General features: G+C 36.7%; 1 protein-coding gene across 7 annotated transcripts; it reads left to right on the top strand.

Annotated features, from left to right (window-relative positions):
* Positions 1–364: 364 nt before the first annotated feature.
* On the top strand, positions 365–14,405 carry LOC121970181 (probable serine/threonine-protein kinase PBL18). 7 transcript variants are annotated; one of them, XM_042520729.1, is made up of 11 exons: positions 389–454; positions 545–627; positions 794–1,055; positions 1,137–1,188; positions 4,789–5,196; positions 5,547–5,634; positions 11,846–12,129; positions 12,804–12,933; positions 13,133–13,266; positions 13,349–13,472; positions 13,660–14,405. In XM_042520729.1, exons 3-11 carry the CDS (start codon positions 1,021–1,023, stop codon positions 14,238–14,240), a joined length of 1,836 nt encoding a protein of 611 aa, XP_042376663.1. In that variant the 5' UTR covers positions 389–454; positions 545–627; positions 794–1,020; the 3' UTR covers positions 14,241–14,405. The 7 variants fall into 7 exon arrangements, with proteins under 7 accessions (XP_042376694.1, XP_042376644.1, XP_042376670.1 ...); XM_042520719.1 differs by having other exon boundaries at positions 767–1,055; XM_042520760.1 differs by having other exon boundaries at positions 365–627; positions 767–1,055; positions 13,349–13,426; positions 13,660–13,740.
* The last annotated feature ends 2,741 nt before the right edge of the window (positions 14,406–17,146 follow it).

Genomic DNA, 17,146 nt, shown 5'->3' with positions numbered 1-17,146 from the left:
ATTTTGGACGGTGTTGAATTATAAGTGGAATTTTGAGTTGACGAGCGAATTCCTACTACTATTATTATTATTATTATTATTATTTTTTTTTTGATAATTGAGGTATCCAGCTTAGTCAACGTTCCAAGATTGCCAAAAATTAATTTCAATTGTGTAAATATCTGATTAATTATATACAGTTGCACCGTGGGTACGAATTACATTGTTTACTTAGAATAGATTTTTTTTTGTTTAACTGGTCAATTTAGTCCAATGATACTTATTTTTAATAACTGCAATTGTTTGGAGATTTTGACTTTTCTCATGTTACGTCCTTATCAGCCTATAGAAATTTACGGCCGATCGACTATGATAAAGGCTCTTCGATAATTAAAACTTTAGATTTGGAAGTACTTCAAGTAGTCGCGACTGGGGCATCCTAAATTTTCATCGGGGTCGGCTTCTTCATACCTAGGTTTTCGAAGCTAACTTTTCATCGGGGATCGGGGAAAGTGAGTCCCCTATGTTTCTCTTTGTAATTCAGGTTCTCGAATGGTTGAATCAGGAAGAAAGGGAGATTCTTAATTTTTTCTGAACGATTTGTCCACCGGGTTCCCCAATTTCTGTCAGTCCTGTGCCTTAGTTCTGGTAAGAGGAACTACATACTTGTCACTCGTTGTATTCAGCTTCCTCCCTTCTAATTTACTCTTGCAACTTCCCAACTATCTGTTTATCTATTGACATGCAGATGCTTCATTTAATAAATAAGAAAAATATTTTTTTTCAGTTGATACTAATCTTGAGTGACCGGTAGGGCCCCATGGAAAATTTCTACCAATCACCAGGATAAATCGGAGCTCCAGTGGCGGCCCATCATCCCAGTTTTCTTTGGTTCATCCGTTAACTTGATACTTAGATGTTTGAAAAAGTAAGAAGATACTTTACCACTGCATCATTACCCCAAAGGCCTTTCCTATTATACTTCAAAACAACAAGAGGTAGATGCTTGGTAAACTTCAATTTTCATGAGGTGTTGCCACCATGAGGTCTGGGGTTCGAATCTTGGCAAAGCCGAGGTAAATACTTCCCTTATGTACTAGTCACTATTCCAAAGGCTAGTAGCCGCCCGTGATTTACCTCCTCTGTGTTGGCCCTAGGACGGGTTGGCGGAGGCGCTGGGGGCGAGCGTATTCGCCTTTTGTCACCTTGGTAAACTTCAATTTTACTCTAATTTAGTTTGGCTTTATCTTGAGCATATCAAATCATTTAGTATATTTATATGTATGTTGTAGGATCGAAAAAGTGCGATAGAGGGGGGGGGGGGGTGAATATCACGTTTTTAAAAACTTTTCTTTTATTCGTTTAAATCAAAGTCGTGTAGCGGAAAATAAAGAACAGGTTCGGTTACTTGGTTCGAAGCCTTGGTCGATTCCTACTCCAAGGCCCGCAATCCTTGATCGCACCGTCGGGCAATCCACTAAAATTCTTTTCTCCAAAAATCTCGGAGAGAAGTAGATCGTACAATGAAACGAGTAAGATAGTAATAACCTACTATCTTACTTTAGATTAAGTACAAAACAAGCTAAATAGATATACCGATTACTTAGATAGAAGATGCAACTCGATCGATACTTCTTGGATGTTACAACAGCTTACTAGATGGATGCGTAGAAAAGTAGTAGCACGAGCAGCAGCTTGCACAGAGATGAACTTTTAACAAATCTGATTTCATTACCCAGCCTCGGACCTCGAGCTCACTTTTATAAGAGTCGTCGACGTTTGATTGACCGATCCTTGGGTTCGGTCGACCGAACCAGCTCCCTTCCATCTTCGCTGAGATCTGATGCTGATTCGATTTTCGGCATTTAATGACAATTAAGTGTTCGGTCGACCGATCCCGTTGTTCGGTTGACCGAGCAGAGATCCTTCCCTGTTCGCCGAGATCTAGAATTAATGAGCCATTAAGTGATGATTGTTCGGTCGACCGATCCCTGGTTCGATCAACCAATCAGTCACTCTTTCTTATTTGCTTCTGCTCGATTTGAACTGTGCCGAGTCATCAGGGTTTGGTTGACCAATTCTCTGGTTCGGTCGACCGATCAAGCTTTGATCGGACCCTGCTATGTTTTGATCTGAATTGATATCTGCTCTGAGTTGGCTTTGTTCGGTCGACCGATCATTTGGTTCGGTTGACCGATCAGGCCGAACCTGCAAAACAGTGTTAGACAGTAATCCTGCAAAACAGATATTAGCACAGTAATAATATATCTAATGCATGAGTAATAATAATTGACAGTTCAATTGTCTAGATCTCAACTTGGAAACCTTCCCGATTTTTTCAGTTGGATCTACCTTGGGTTGTTCCTTTTAGGAACACGACCTCACTGTCACTCCTCCAGTTACTTACCTCAACTTACCTGCCAAACATTAGTCCTCCAGACCTGTTTGGACTTTGCCTGCTCAGTGTCTGATCGCCTTATCCACTAAGACTTTTGCTGCAATACTACATTAGCCAACAACAATAATAGTAATATAGAATACTTTGGTAAACCTAAATTTAAATTTATCGAGATTTGCTGGTTCGGTCGATCGTTCGATCAACCTTTCTTAGAGTTCACTCCTCCAAGACTTCTCGCTACCTAAGGTTATCTCCCCCTAGGATTTTCACCATCTGACTTCACTCAGAACCTAAGGTTACCACCCCTAGAGTTTTCTCCACCTGGCTTCATTCACCAAGACTTAGTATTTGGCTACCCATGGATCAGGTCCTCAATCCACCTGGCTTCCACGATCTACCGAGATTTCTCTTGCCTCAGTATTCGACTACCTAGAGATCAGGTCCTTCAGATCTATCCAATCCACCTAGCTTCCACGATCTACCAAGATTTCCCTTGCCTACCCTGCAACTAGGACTTCCTTTGTCTAACCGCAGTTAGGATAGTCACTCGGTTGACTTCCCACCCTTGCATAGCCATGACTAGGACTTCCCATGATCAGACTCCATTAAACATACTTAAACATATTTGTTGAACATTGAAACCTTGGAGGTCGATTGCACCAACATATGTATGCACTCATTAGGATGTTGTCGGCCCATCTTGGATATGTTGACTTTTAAATCAGTATTAGGGGTTTTAAACAGGCATTAGTTCAACCCATGGCTGATGCACTATTTGTTGATTTATTTTTGAAAGCAGAGAAGGGAGAATCATAGTTCACCCTATTGAGATTTACTTAGTGAGTAGGAAACAGTGTTAAAAAAGAGTTAATATAAAATGACCATGTAATCAGCAGGGTATCAAAATCCTGCTGATTGGGGGAAATCAGAAGGTCTGCAATGCTTCCCAACCAAAAAAACCAATACAATTTGATATGTTTGGGGGGAATCCTGCAGTCCGACAAACCACAGTTGTAGAAAGTGTTGCTAATGAGGTTAGACATCCTCTAGAACTGCCTTCTTTTTTCAGAATATCATCATTTATCTTAGCCAGATGGAGCTTATCCAAGCTTGTGTGCATGTGTTGAAGGCTCATAATGAAGCATGTTCCAATATACAGAATAAGTCAACCCAACAATCAAAATCTGGCTTGCTCTGACTGAAAGAGCTGCTGGAAAACATTTGAATGAATCAACCATCCCTGTGTATCAAAGTCACAATGGTAAATCAGGTGAGTGAGAGATTCATTAAAGCCAATATAACATATGACACACTCCATGCCAGGCTCCACTAAACCTTTCCTCCATAACACTATATTCAACTTTTCATGTGCAAGATCAGCATGTGATGATTTGCACCATTTGGGGTGTATATGACTTCCAGACCAGATGAGTAAAGCAAGTGTTTGTGCTGATAGCCATTGAAGGATGAGAGGAGTAGGTTGATCTAATGGAGAAACTGTGCTATCATCAGTATTGCTAGTGATTAGGGAAGCTGATTATAAAAGACCTTGAAATGAGAGAAAATTCCATTGGGTGGTGGTAGGAGAGACCAAGTAGGAAACTGTTAGAGGAGATGCTCCAAATCATGACACCCTTGCTAGAACAAGCTAAATGCAATTCAAGAAAGGTAAACTGTAGGTAGCAGCACTGGAACCATTTACCATGCCAGGATGAAAAACTATGCTCATTACTGATTTGATTTGGCCTTAAAGCACAAATGCATATGACCTCAAAGATGCCCTTCCATAAGGCAGACCACCAGTAGTGATCTGCACCAGCATCCAACCTGTACAATTATGTAGAAGATGCTTCATCACTGCTTTCCTAAGAAGGGGTGAGAATAGGAGCTTCCACCACCATTTTCAGGAGGATAGATTGGGACAAATTCAGAATACCCACCTCTCCAAGAATGAGGAAGGTATACCTGATCCCAATAAGCAAGAAATCTGGCTGCCAACAGCTTCACCTGCCCATGCTGCCAGAAGAAGTTCTTACAAAGCCCCCAATCCACTCGATTGAGGACCTAGGAAGCAGTAGGGACACCAAAGTCTGGTAAGTCAGCATGGAGGTGAGTAAATTATTAACAAGCGTCAACCTTCATCCAAGTGATAAGAAAGCCCTTTGCCACGGGGCTTGTTTGCAAGCTATCTACCAATTAGCAGGCCTCAGCAGGATCTCCCTGGTTTATTCAGACCCAACTAGTAAGTGGTAACCCAAGTCAGAAAGCTGAACAATTTGTTTTGGCTGTGAATTCACTTCTTCAGGTTTTCCTCTTTACAACACATGCCTAATTCCTTGGTGCTGCTTTGTTTTATTCAGCATACTTGGAAGCTCAACTTTTAAAACTTATGTTTGAGATTTTATCTGCAGGCAATGGCGTTATTGGGCCTTGGGGATGCAGCTAATGTTGCACAGCTGACTGGCTTAGATGCTGTCAGCCTCATCCGCATGATAGTAAAGGCTGCCTCAACCGCACGCAGCCACAAGAAAAATTGCCAGAAATTTGCACAGCAGCTGAAGTTGATTGGTAACCTGTTGGAGCAGATCAGAATAACAGAGCTCAAGAAGCATCCTTCTACTAGAGAACCATTGGAGCTCTTGGAGGATGCACTGAGGAGGTCTTACATTCTTGTACACAGTTGCCACAACTGCAATTATCTGTATCTGTTGGCCATGGGATGGAAAATTATTAAGCAATTCAGGACTGCACACTCTGAGATTACTGAATACTTGAACCTTATTCCACTCATAACTCTTGTGGATATTCAGAGAAACCGAGTATGGATTTTCTGCTTTAGTTACTTTCTAAAATTTTCTAAATTTTACTTAAGGTATGGTAAGCACGTTTTGTGAAGGTGATGGGAGAAAGTGAATTTGTTTGTGTAAAATTGATCCTTCTGCCTGTAGAGTTTGATTCTAGTCAACTTCAAAAAATGGAATATAAATATAAAACAAATGCTTGAAACTCTACTAGATGTATGAATTGTATTCTGAAAAATGCTTGAAACATGTCAGTCTAATGCAATGATTTGTTATTTCATTAAATACCACAACAAAATCTTAAATTATCAATTTATTCCTTTGTCATTTTCTTGTTTTTCATTAGCTCTCATATTTTAATTTCTCAGGAACAAACAAAAAATATCAAGCTGGAACAATGTGTCAATAAATCGGATGAATTAGACAAGAAGGTGCAAGATACTTTATTTAATTCAGGTGATTTTTGTATGAAGCAACCATACTTGAAAATTTTCTTTTATACTATGTACTTGAACAAGCATTTGAAGTATTTCAAGGCAAGCAGTGTTGTTTAGCAATTGCTGTGAAATAGTTGGAAATTTGTATCATGTAGGTGTTTTTTTTCCTGGGGTTTTGGTAGTGAAAAATCATTTAACCACATTAAATATTGGGCCTAAATAAAATGGCTGCAAGAGACACAAAACAAGCTGTTCTAAGTTGATTTTGAAATGTAAAAAAAATGACATATAGCTACTTGTGTGGGTTAGAAAAAATCACTAGCTAGTAAATTTTATGTTTCAGTTTAATATAGTGTCATTTTAAAATAGACGTAAATCAAATAACCAATATCAACTAGTATGAGTAAGGTCAATGAGGATGTTTATCATGCAAATTGGGTATAGTTTGAGTTACTGATTCAGAAATATCCAATTCATTATGAGGGTGGCTGAGCAAGTGGTGGTAGAGCTCCAAAATCTAAATTCGGTCCACATATTTGCCGGTGCTTGATACTATCTTTGTTAACTTTGCATCAATTGAGAGACAAAATCCATGTAACGGATCAAAATAGGTGGGACAAATATGGTTTGATGATGGTGTGGGAACTCGTTTGAAGAGATCCATGGACAAGAGAAACTTTCTTAGTTTAAGTTTATTGGTTCAATGAGCTTAGATTTTGCTATTTTTTTCAAACCTATCTTCATTCTCACCTATGACCCTGGTGCAACAATTTTCCTCATGGTCGGATAAATGAGGAGGATTGTGTTAGGTTGCCAACCAACGTTAAATTAGGGCAAATGTTCAATGAATAGATCTATTAAACTATTGTGCAAAAGCTAAATTATTTCTGGAAGGAACGCGTTGTAGGGTCCGACTGTAACGTATCGGTAAAGACCGCTACATCTCCATGAGAACTTGAGTGTAGTGTTAAATACGCAAGAGTTCTCACATATAGTTTGGATAAGAACAAATATTATAAGAAAATTAATAGTTTAAGATTTGGAACATGGAACACAGGAACTTCACTGGTCAAGTAATGGAGGTAGCAAATACGATGATTATGAGAAGAATTAATATTTTGTTCGTACAAGAGATAAAATGGGTAGACTAAAAGGCAAAGATGATAAAGAACTCAATTTTTAAGTTGTGGTACACGAGAAAAAGTAAAATAAAAAAATGGAGTGGTATTGTTGTAGATAGTTCATTAAAGGGTGAAGTTGTAGGAGTAGTTAGAAAGGGAATAAAATTATAGCTCTCAAGATAGTAGTAACGAATGAAACTATTAACATAATTAACATATATTCACCTAAGTAGGATTATATGAAGATACCAAATCAAGGTTTTGAGATGACCTAGATAAAATATTCCGCCAAATGAAATGATTTTAATAGGATGTGATCTAAATGGATATGTTTGAGTGAAAAATGAGGAATATGAGAGGGCGCATGAGGTTATGAGTTTGGAACAAGAAATGAATAAGGAAAAATTATATTAAATTTTGCGATAGCATATGACCTTATTCTAGCTAATATATTTTTTATGAAAAAAAGAACACTTAGTTATGTTCAAAAGTGAGAATAATAAATCGTAAATTAACTTTCTTATGGTTAGGAAGAGGACAGAAAGATTTATAAATATTACAATGTCATCCGGGAGAAAGCTTAATTACTCAACATAAGTTAGTAGTATTAGATATATGCCTCAATCATAGGATCAATAGAAGGAAAATATATACGACTCCTAAAATTAAGTAGTGAAAATTAAATGATAGGAAGCAAAATATATGTAAGGAGAAGGTAGGAGTACAAACATTAGGTGAAATATACGATAACTCTAATACGCCATACGATAAGATGATATCAAAGTTGAAAGTAGTAGCTAAGAGTGTACTCGGTGAGTCAAAGGAACATGCACCACCAAGAAATGAATCTTGGTGGTGGAATGAAAAAGTACAAGAGAAATTAAAAGAAAAAACGAACAACTTATAAGGAATTATATATTTGTAAAAACGAGAAAAACTTAAAAAAATATAAAATAGTAAAAAAAAAATGCTTAAAAAGTGAATGAAACAAAAAAATGAAACTTTTGAACAGTTATATCAAAAATTGGATACAAAATAAGGGGAAAGAGACATTTATAGAATAGTTAAAGTGAGAGAGAACAAGACAAGAGATTTTATCCAAATAAGATGTATTAGAGATGAATGCAATAGGGTACTAGTAAATGATGAAGAAATAAAAGAGCAGTGACAATGATATTTTCGTCAATTTTTTAATGAAGGTTTAGATGACCAATTTAGGTAATTTAGGTAGGTGAAATAAGTATAAACATTTAAATTTTTATCATAGAATTCAAACTCTAAAAGTAAAACAACTTTTAAATGGAATGTAAAATGGAAAAGTCGTTGGACTAGATGATATTCCAATAGAGGTTCGGAAGTGCTTAGGGAAACAAGGTATTAAATGACTTATAAAATTATTTATCATGATATTGAAAATAAAAAAAAATATGATTAATGGAGGGTAAGTGCTCTAGTTCCCTTATATAAAAATAAGGAAAACATATAAAATTATGCAAATTATAGGAGTATTAAATTAATGAGTCATACCGTGAAACTTTGGGAAAAAGTAATAGAAAAAGATTAAGGAAGGAGACAGTGATCGAAAATCAATTTTGGATTTATACTTGGACGGTCGACAATAGAAGCTATACATCTTCTTAAGCAACTAATTGAAATGTATCAGGAGTAAAAGCAATATGTGCACATGATATTTATTGACTTCGAAAAAATTTATAATAGAATCCTAAGAGAAATTATATGGAGAATAGAGAGATGTTTGTGTAGTAGATATTAAACTAATTAATGATATGTACGAGGATGTAATGACTAGAGTAAAGACACGGATTAACTGGAGCATTTCCAATAAAGATAGTGTTATATCAAGGATCAGCTCTAAGTCCCTTAATCGAACCTATATTTTGATGTTGTCAAAGGTTCAAAGTTAAGTCCTGTTGTGATCTAATGTGTTGACTAAGCGTGCAGGCTAAAAACTTAACAGATCTAGAGGACCAGATACCAGGCTAAAGTCCAGTTAGGTCAGAAGGACCAGATAACTGGTAGGAAGCCCAGATAAGTTAGAGAGGACCTGATATCTGGCAGGAAGTCCAGTTGAATCAGTAGGACTTGACAACTAGCTGAAGTTCAGATGAGGCATCTGGCGGGAATACTTGGGTTAGATGTCGAGTCAAGTAAGTCTACAAATGGTAAGTGGAGGACAAGTCCCAAGTGGGACGATAGACGCTAGTCCAACTTAGATTTAACTTGAAAATTTAAGTTGAGACCAAGACTAGATTCCTGGTAAGACAGGATCTAATTCATAAATATATTTTTTTACATCTGTGCTAACTTTGTATTGCAGGTAATTTTGTTATTTGGACTAACATGTGTTACAGGAGCTTGGAGAAAAAAAAACTTTGGATGAACAATACTTGACGTGCCTCGAGTGGTGGAGGGCGCCCTGAGCAAAGTGTTAGAGGCACCTCGGGAGGCCCCCCAAGCAGATAAGAGCCGAGCATAAAACTTTAGCACGGGAGGTGTCTCGGGTTATTGGAGGCGCCTCGGGTTGAGGCATTGGAGGTGCCCTCAGATGATTGGAGGTGCCCCAGAAGGATAAAGTTCTAAGTTTTTGAATTAGATCAGCTTGAATGAAGGTGCTCTGGGTTGTTAGAAGCGCCTCTAATGCAGTATGAGGGGGGGGGGGGGGGGATTTCGGCCACAACTCTTTACACAATTCTCTACAAGCTTTCAAGCTCATTCTGCTACATTGTCTTCCTACTATTGCTGTGCTATGACTCTGTTATGCCTAACTACTATAGTCAGAATGACACTGACCTCGAGCTACGATCTTCAATTACTACAAGTGTTAGTAAAAGTTAAAATATTGTTAATTATTTATTACTGCATAAAGAAAGTGTAGATTATTATATTTTTTTCATTATTGTATTTGTTATCTCTGTCTGAAGGTTCTTCAGAAGATGGTTTAGTGGATTGCGCAACGAAAACGTCTTAAGGGGGCAGGAACCTTGGAGTAGTAGTCGCTGGACTACGAACCACATAATCGATTGCGTATTGTGTTTTTGTTTTACGTTACTTAGTTTTCTTCCGCTGCATACTTGAGTGTTAAAAATCGAAAAAGAGAAAGTTTTAAATACATGTGATTCACCCTCCCAGTGGAATTAGAGCAAAAGGTGCACAATTTTTGTGCAACCATAAATTTGAGCAAAGAGTTTTCTTTTTCTTGTTTTTTCTTTATCTTTATACTGCACTACTTACCCCTAGACTAAGTTTTGGAAATTTCTCTTGTCGTTCTTTTTTTTGTTTGCAAGAACCAAAATGACTAAAGTGAAGGATACAATACCGCTCGCTCTCCACTCTTTAACGGAGATGACTTTCCATACTGGAAGAGGAGAATGGAGGTTTACTTGAAGACTGACATCGACTAATGGTTCAACATTCGACGAGGGTACACAACTCTGATAGATGATGCAACCAGTGTGCTCCTCGACCCAGAAAAATGAAACCCAGAAATGAAGAGGAAGGCCCAAGTTGACTCGAAAGCACTGAATACCCTCTAATATGGGCCGACCAAGGAGGAACTTAACCGAGTCGGACCTTTTGACAATTCAAAGGAATTTGGGACAAACTGATTGAGCTATATGAAGGCACAAAAGATTCCAAGGTAACTAAACGAAACTTATTACTTAATAGTTTATTTAACATAAAAATGCAGGATGGAGAAACCATAAGCCAACTTCACGCAAGAATCAAGGACATCCTCAACGGACTTCACCTGATTGGTCATGAGCTAGACAACAGAGACATAATAAGGTATGCCTTAAACTCATTTCCTCGAAACGCATTGTGTAGATGCCTATAAAGTTTCGAGGCAAATTAATTCAAAACAAGTTGAGAAAGGTATACTTTCCTTGCAGGTTCTACTAAAGAGGTAAAGACAAAAACCTGAACCAAACTCAAGTCAGAAGACGAGTCTGACTTAGAATCAGATGAAGAACAACTAGTGAACATGGTAAGGAAGATGTTCACTAGAAAGAAGGAAAACTTCACCTAGAAAGATCTACAAAAGATGATCAAGTCTATATCCAACAAGACAAAGGTAAACATCACCTGCTTTGGATGCAACAAGAAGTAGGGGTGAGCAAAAATTCGGTAAAACCGAATTAACCGATCCAAACCGACGGAATTTAGAAATTCGATTCGGTTAATTCGGTTTTCATTTTTTTTTTAAAATTTAGTTCGGTTTTTGGTTAATTCGGTTCAATTTCGGTTTTAAAATTTATAATTCTATTAAACCGACTAAATCGAATAAACCGAACAAAGATATTAATTTAATTATTTTTTATTTAAAAATATAATTAATTAAACAAAATCTAAATTTGATTAATTTGGGTTTAAAATTTTGATATTACGCTGTTATTAGAGTAGAGTAGGAGGTCAGGGTTTCAATCCTATTTGCATAAAAAAAAAATACTAAGCTGGGGATTTTAGGAATAGTGATTACCTAATAAACATGTTTTGGGAATAGTTATTAGCTAATCAACATTAGCAACCTCACTACTTTGTTTGCCTTACTTAGGGTAAGACACATATATGGCCATGCCAATCATGCAACATATTAATGCTCACTAAAAACATCTGCCTACACTACCAAACCTTGGGTTTGGGATTTCAACTTTGTTTTATGGAGATCTGTGTTTGCACAGATGAATCAAGGCTAATATATTAGAAAGATGTTTTAGTTGTTTCCATTTGGATCCTATCTGATAAGGCATATATAAAACACGCCATCTGCCACAATTTGATTGTATTGAATCATTGGGCTGTGAGTTCACTCAATTCATTGGATCTGATATCATTTAAATCATGTTGTAGTTGATTCAATTCAAGACTGGATTCTGATATGAATGATCCATTGATTTGTATACATGCTTACAAGAACTTACTTTTCTGCGTGCGCATTCAACCACTTGATTTGCATCTTGGGTGAGCAGAACAAGCATTGATACCATTTAGTAGCTTGCTGGGAAGATCCTGTACACTATGTATAACTGAAGTGGTTATTCAAATATGAATACAACAGTTAGTTGACCTAACATTTCAGTTCTCATGCAGGATTTTTACTTGCAACTACAAATAGACTTGCCATCGGTCATGCATTTCTTCGGAAATTCAAGTTCAAGGAATTGAGGAGTGCCACTATGAATTTCAGTAACGTTAACTTTCTTGGAAGTGGAGGATATGTGATGGTCTACAAGGGTTTGATTGACCATAGTTCCTTGAAAGGAGAGAGTTGTGGATCTTATTTCCTCAAGAAAAGAGCAAGTAAGGCATCTAAGATGACTGTTGCTATCCAGAGACGAGTTTATACCTTTAAACATGGATCACAGCAGTTTGAGGTAGTTGCTGATACCTATTTTAGTGAATAGATTTAGATACTATTTTGATTTAATTTGTTTTATTTAAGAATGTAGCTCAGTAGACTTATCATTTTATTCATTGGACTGACTGCGGCATTGCAAATGCAACAAATTCTTCTGTTAGTTACTTGCTTAGCATACTTGTCACAATTCACAAGAAGTTCAAACATGTACCTATTATTCAGATTCCATTGTATACAAATGTTCCATCTTATAATTTTTATATAGTATATTCTACTTTACAAAGTGTTAAGTTATTTATATACTGATGAATTCATGCATTCCAACAGTAGAATTGGAAACAAATAGAATAATTTCCACAGTTTTTGGGGACAAATTTAAGTTGTTATTTTCAATGATCCTGCTGAATTTGTGCATCCCAACAGTAGAGATTGGAAAATCAAACTACGTTTCATAGTTTTTTGGAGACAAATTTCCGTTGGTATTTTATCAAGTGCTGCCACATATTGATTCTTATTTAATTTTGATCTTCAAAAGTGAGTTCTTTACTGTAATTTAGCATCAACTCTGGAAGCTAATCACATAATGGAGTATAGCTTTCATACTTCATATGCTTGATTGTTACTATCCATTGTTACATTCACTGCCTAAAATATTTAAACGAGTTTTTTCCCTTCATGTTTCTTTTGCAGGCTAAGTTAAACTATCGAGGGTGCTTGTTACACCCTAATGTTGTCAAACTGTTGGGCTATTGCAAGGAGGAAAATATTATTGTTTGTGAGTTCATTCCTAAAGGGAGCTTAAAAGATCACCTATTTCAGAGTATCTTTGTTGAGATCCTTGATCCATTATATGTTATCTTTAACTAGATGAGGGAAACCAATGTTGTGGCTTAATGCAAATAATTATGTTCTTTCAGTTTTTGATAATTTTTCTGTGCCATGACATTAGAGATGCCAAATTTATATCTCTTGTCCTTGTCAGTTTTGATGACAAGTCACAACCTTTTCTACATGAGCAGGAACACGTTTCCAGCCACTTCCTTGGAAGCTGAGAGTAAAGATAGCAGTTGGCATCGCTCGAGGTCTCGCATACTTACACACAGCACATGTCATTCATAGGGATATAAAGGCTGCCAACATCCTTCTTGACTCTGTATGTATATAATTCTTTCTTAGACTTCTTGGATCCAATTCATTTTGGATAATTCTTATTTCTGATGCATTTCCCCCCAAAGGAATTCAATCCAAAGCTAGCAGATTTCGGGTTGGCTATGTATGGTCCGACTGAGAGGCAATCCTTTCTCTCACAAGATGTATGTGACACCTATGGTTATCTTGCTCCTGAATATCTTGCCGATGGTAATAATCATGATTATGATTATTGAAAAAGCCACTCCGTCCCATTGTCTTCCATATGCTCTCATGCCAATGACATTATTTATTCCTCCACTCTTGTTTATTAGGCTTTATACCAGTGCTGTCTCTTCATGCAGAATAAAACTTTTGACTAATCACATTGTATCCATTTGTTCTTATTGTACTCCAGGCAAAGTGAATGAGAAGATTGATGTGTATGGATTTGGAATCCTGTTGCTGGAATTGCTCTCCGGTAAGCAGGCATATGAAATCCTCACAATCAAAAAGAGCTCCAAAGATGAATGTGAAACAAGTCAACATTTCTCAACAGAAGAATGTGGAACAAGCAAAGAGGTCATAGAAGATTTAAGCACAACTGAACAACAATGGTCAGAAAGTGTACTCCAAACAACTTTGCCCAACTATGAAGAAGTTGCTGATTCATGTCTCTTAGATTATAAAACTCTGACTAGATTGATGGAGCCGGATCTCCATGGACAATACCCATTAAAAGCAGCAGTTCTTGCAGTGCAGCTTGCCAAAAGCTGTGTTACCTGGGATCCTACTAGCCGGCCTGCCATGCAAAAAGTTATAGAGACGCTTGAGCAGATTCAAACTATTGACAAGCCTCCAGTCAATTTGGGTTCTGAAAAAATTTCTGATCCTTGTTCTTCCTTTTACGAGGTTGATTTTTCAGTTTCTAGCACAGTGGTATATGAGCCAGCTACTTTTGATGCGGATACGGAGTTATCCTTCTCGGCATTGAAATAACAATATTTTTTTCAAAACTGAGATTTGGTGTTCTGAAAAAAGTTTCGGCACGTAGGAGATAAAATCTTAAATATGTCTGTTCACTATTACTTCATTGACATGGTATAAATGTAGGCTAATTTTTTACATTTGCAGAATTGTTATACAAAAGAATTTGTCTGCTGAGCTTTTGACTTATAATGAGGAATGGTTGCAGTACTTGTTGAGGGGTAGTTTGTTGTAATTACAAGATTAGCCTGTGGGTTTGGATTAGAGATTTTTTAATCCTCTAGGATGGTGAGCTGGTCTGTCCACCCTGTCACATGATAGGTTTTGGAGGATCGGCCGTCTTGTCATGGGTTGATCTGTCCACCCTGTCACATGATATGTCCACCCTGTCATATGATAGGTTTTGGAGGATCGGCCGTCTCGTTATGAGTTAATCCGTTTGTCTCGTTATGGGTTAATCCGTTTGATAGTATTAATATGTGCTTTTTGAATTTACTTTGACAGTCGATAGAAAATTTTTATAGGATTGGATGGATTATTTTTAAAATTAATCAGTTCGGTTAAAAGAACTGAAAATAATTTGGAGGGGCTACCAGATTGGCGTACCAATTCGGACATTTCTTTTAATTCTCCTTGTTTTTTCTTTTAACTTAACTCTAGGAATATTTATTTCTGTAGATTATAAATTCATCTTCGGAAAGTAAGTTTTAGTGAGTGAGACATTTTAGTCTTTTAGAGATGATTTCTAATGTATCATGCACATATATAATTCATACAAATAAAAATGGAGCATTTCATTGTATTCTCTGTAAAACAAATGTTCTATACATTAAAGCTCAATTGAATTCATGAAAACGGATCTTCGCTTTAATTTTGTTTTCATATAAAAAATTTAAAACTATAAATCTACGTTGTCTGATTATTCAGTCTCAGCCATTTCCATTTTTGCGCGCCTGGAATTTAATTAGTTAGGTGCCGGTACAAATTAATTAAATCGTGAAGCAAAAAGTGACACTAAAAGTGACACAGCCGTTCACCGCTGTCTCCTTGCTTGACGTCCTCTGGTCGACAAAAAGTGACAGAGGATTCTTGCTCCGCAAGAGAATCCGGTGCCGATAGTGTCGATGGTGACTCCCTTGAATTCACCTTTCCTAAAGATGAGTGTTGATCGGGGCGATGACCTCTGCCGGTGGTGGGCTGGGACGATGAGTGAGACACGAGGATAGGTGATATTAGGAACAGGAGATTTGAACTGCCTTTTATGAACTGGGATTACAATTAATTATAGTTGAATTGATTATAATTATATTAGGGATATGAATTTTCTGATATACCACGATATACAATTTCGGTATCGACGTAACTAACTAACTTAATCTCTGTTCCTCCCGTTTCCTCCTCCCTCGCCGCCTCGCAATCCAATCCTTCCTCCATCTGCCTGCCCTCCCTACCCTCGTCCACAGCTCCATTTCCGACCTTCTTCTCGGGCTCCTCCCCTGTCCGAGGAGAAAGGGAATTGAAGGAATGAAAAGTTTGCATATAAAGAATCTGAAACAAGTCAACATTTCTCAACAATGGTCAGAAAGTGTACTCCAAACAACTTTGCCCAACAACACAGCTACACAGAGGTCACGGAAGATTTAAGCACAACTACACAACAATGGTCAGAAATGGTAACCCAAACAACTTTAAAGAGCTCCAAAGATGAAAGCGAAACATGTCGCCATTTCTCAACAGAAGAATGTGGAACAAGCAAAGAGGTCACGGAAGATTTAAGCACAACTAAACAACAATGGTCAAAAAGTGTATCCCAAACATCTTTGCCGAATTTTGAATGGTTAGAATTATAATACATCAATAATGAACAAAAGAATATATTTACAATAGGATCTAGTTATCATCAATCTTTAAACCAATATTGAAAATCAAAATAACAGCTAGCGAATAGCTGACCTAAATCTATTACAAATGACTATTGCTTCTTACTTGTTGCCAAAGCTAAGATCCTGCAAATGCAGTGAGAGTTTTCCACAATATTGAGCCGACAATTGAAGGCCCTTCTCAATGAGGGAAAAGAATCAAGAGAAAGAGAGCATGATTCAATAAGCTCTAAAATGAATCACATCTCTTCTTTTATATACTCGGCCCAACCTATGAGGACAATCCATCATAAAATCCATCCCTCATTAATAATTCATCAATGTTAATTAACTGGATTAATGAATCTACACATTAAATCCACATCCATTTAATGCAAACTCTCTTTATATGCAATAAGCACTAGATCACTTAATTGAGGTTTAGTTTCTTTAATGACAATTAATTGTGTGTGAATTAATCAAGTGTAAGCCCATTTTATGGAGATTAAGGCCACTCATGTGGACTTAATTTTATTTAGTCTACTCATGTAGACTTAATCTTACAATCTCCCACTTGGGTTAGTCTTACAATGGTAAATCATGATTCAACTTTATGACTCGAAATAGAGTCCACATCATATTTATAAAAACTAAATGGAAAACTATAATAGTAAATATGATATTCATATGTCAGAAAAAGTTAAAATCATGCACACATATAGAAATTCTATAGTATATTCAATGAGTCAAAATATGTGTTCATGAATATAGAGCATCACACAAACTACATATTCCTACATAATAGATACTTCATCAAAAGGAAGAACCCCCATATTCACATGTTGATGAAATACCTTGGGTGACAAGCCATTGATAAGTGGATTCGTTAACATGGAATCTGTCCTTATATGCTCTATCATTATTTGACTATTCTGAAATCTTTCTTTAACCTCTAGAAATTTTATGTTGATGTGGCTAGATTTTGACGAACTGTAATTTTTCTTGGAATACAATTATACAACTTTATTATCAAAGTTGATTTTTAATAGTTTATCAATG

The sequence above is a fragment of the Zingiber officinale genome, chromosome 1B, assembly GCF_018446385.1.
Source record: "Zingiber officinale cultivar Zhangliang chromosome 1B, Zo_v1.1, whole genome shotgun sequence".
Classification (NCBI taxonomy): domain Eukaryota; kingdom Viridiplantae; phylum Streptophyta; class Magnoliopsida; order Zingiberales; family Zingiberaceae; genus Zingiber; species Zingiber officinale.
This window is presented reverse-complemented; position numbering and strand designations above follow the sequence as displayed.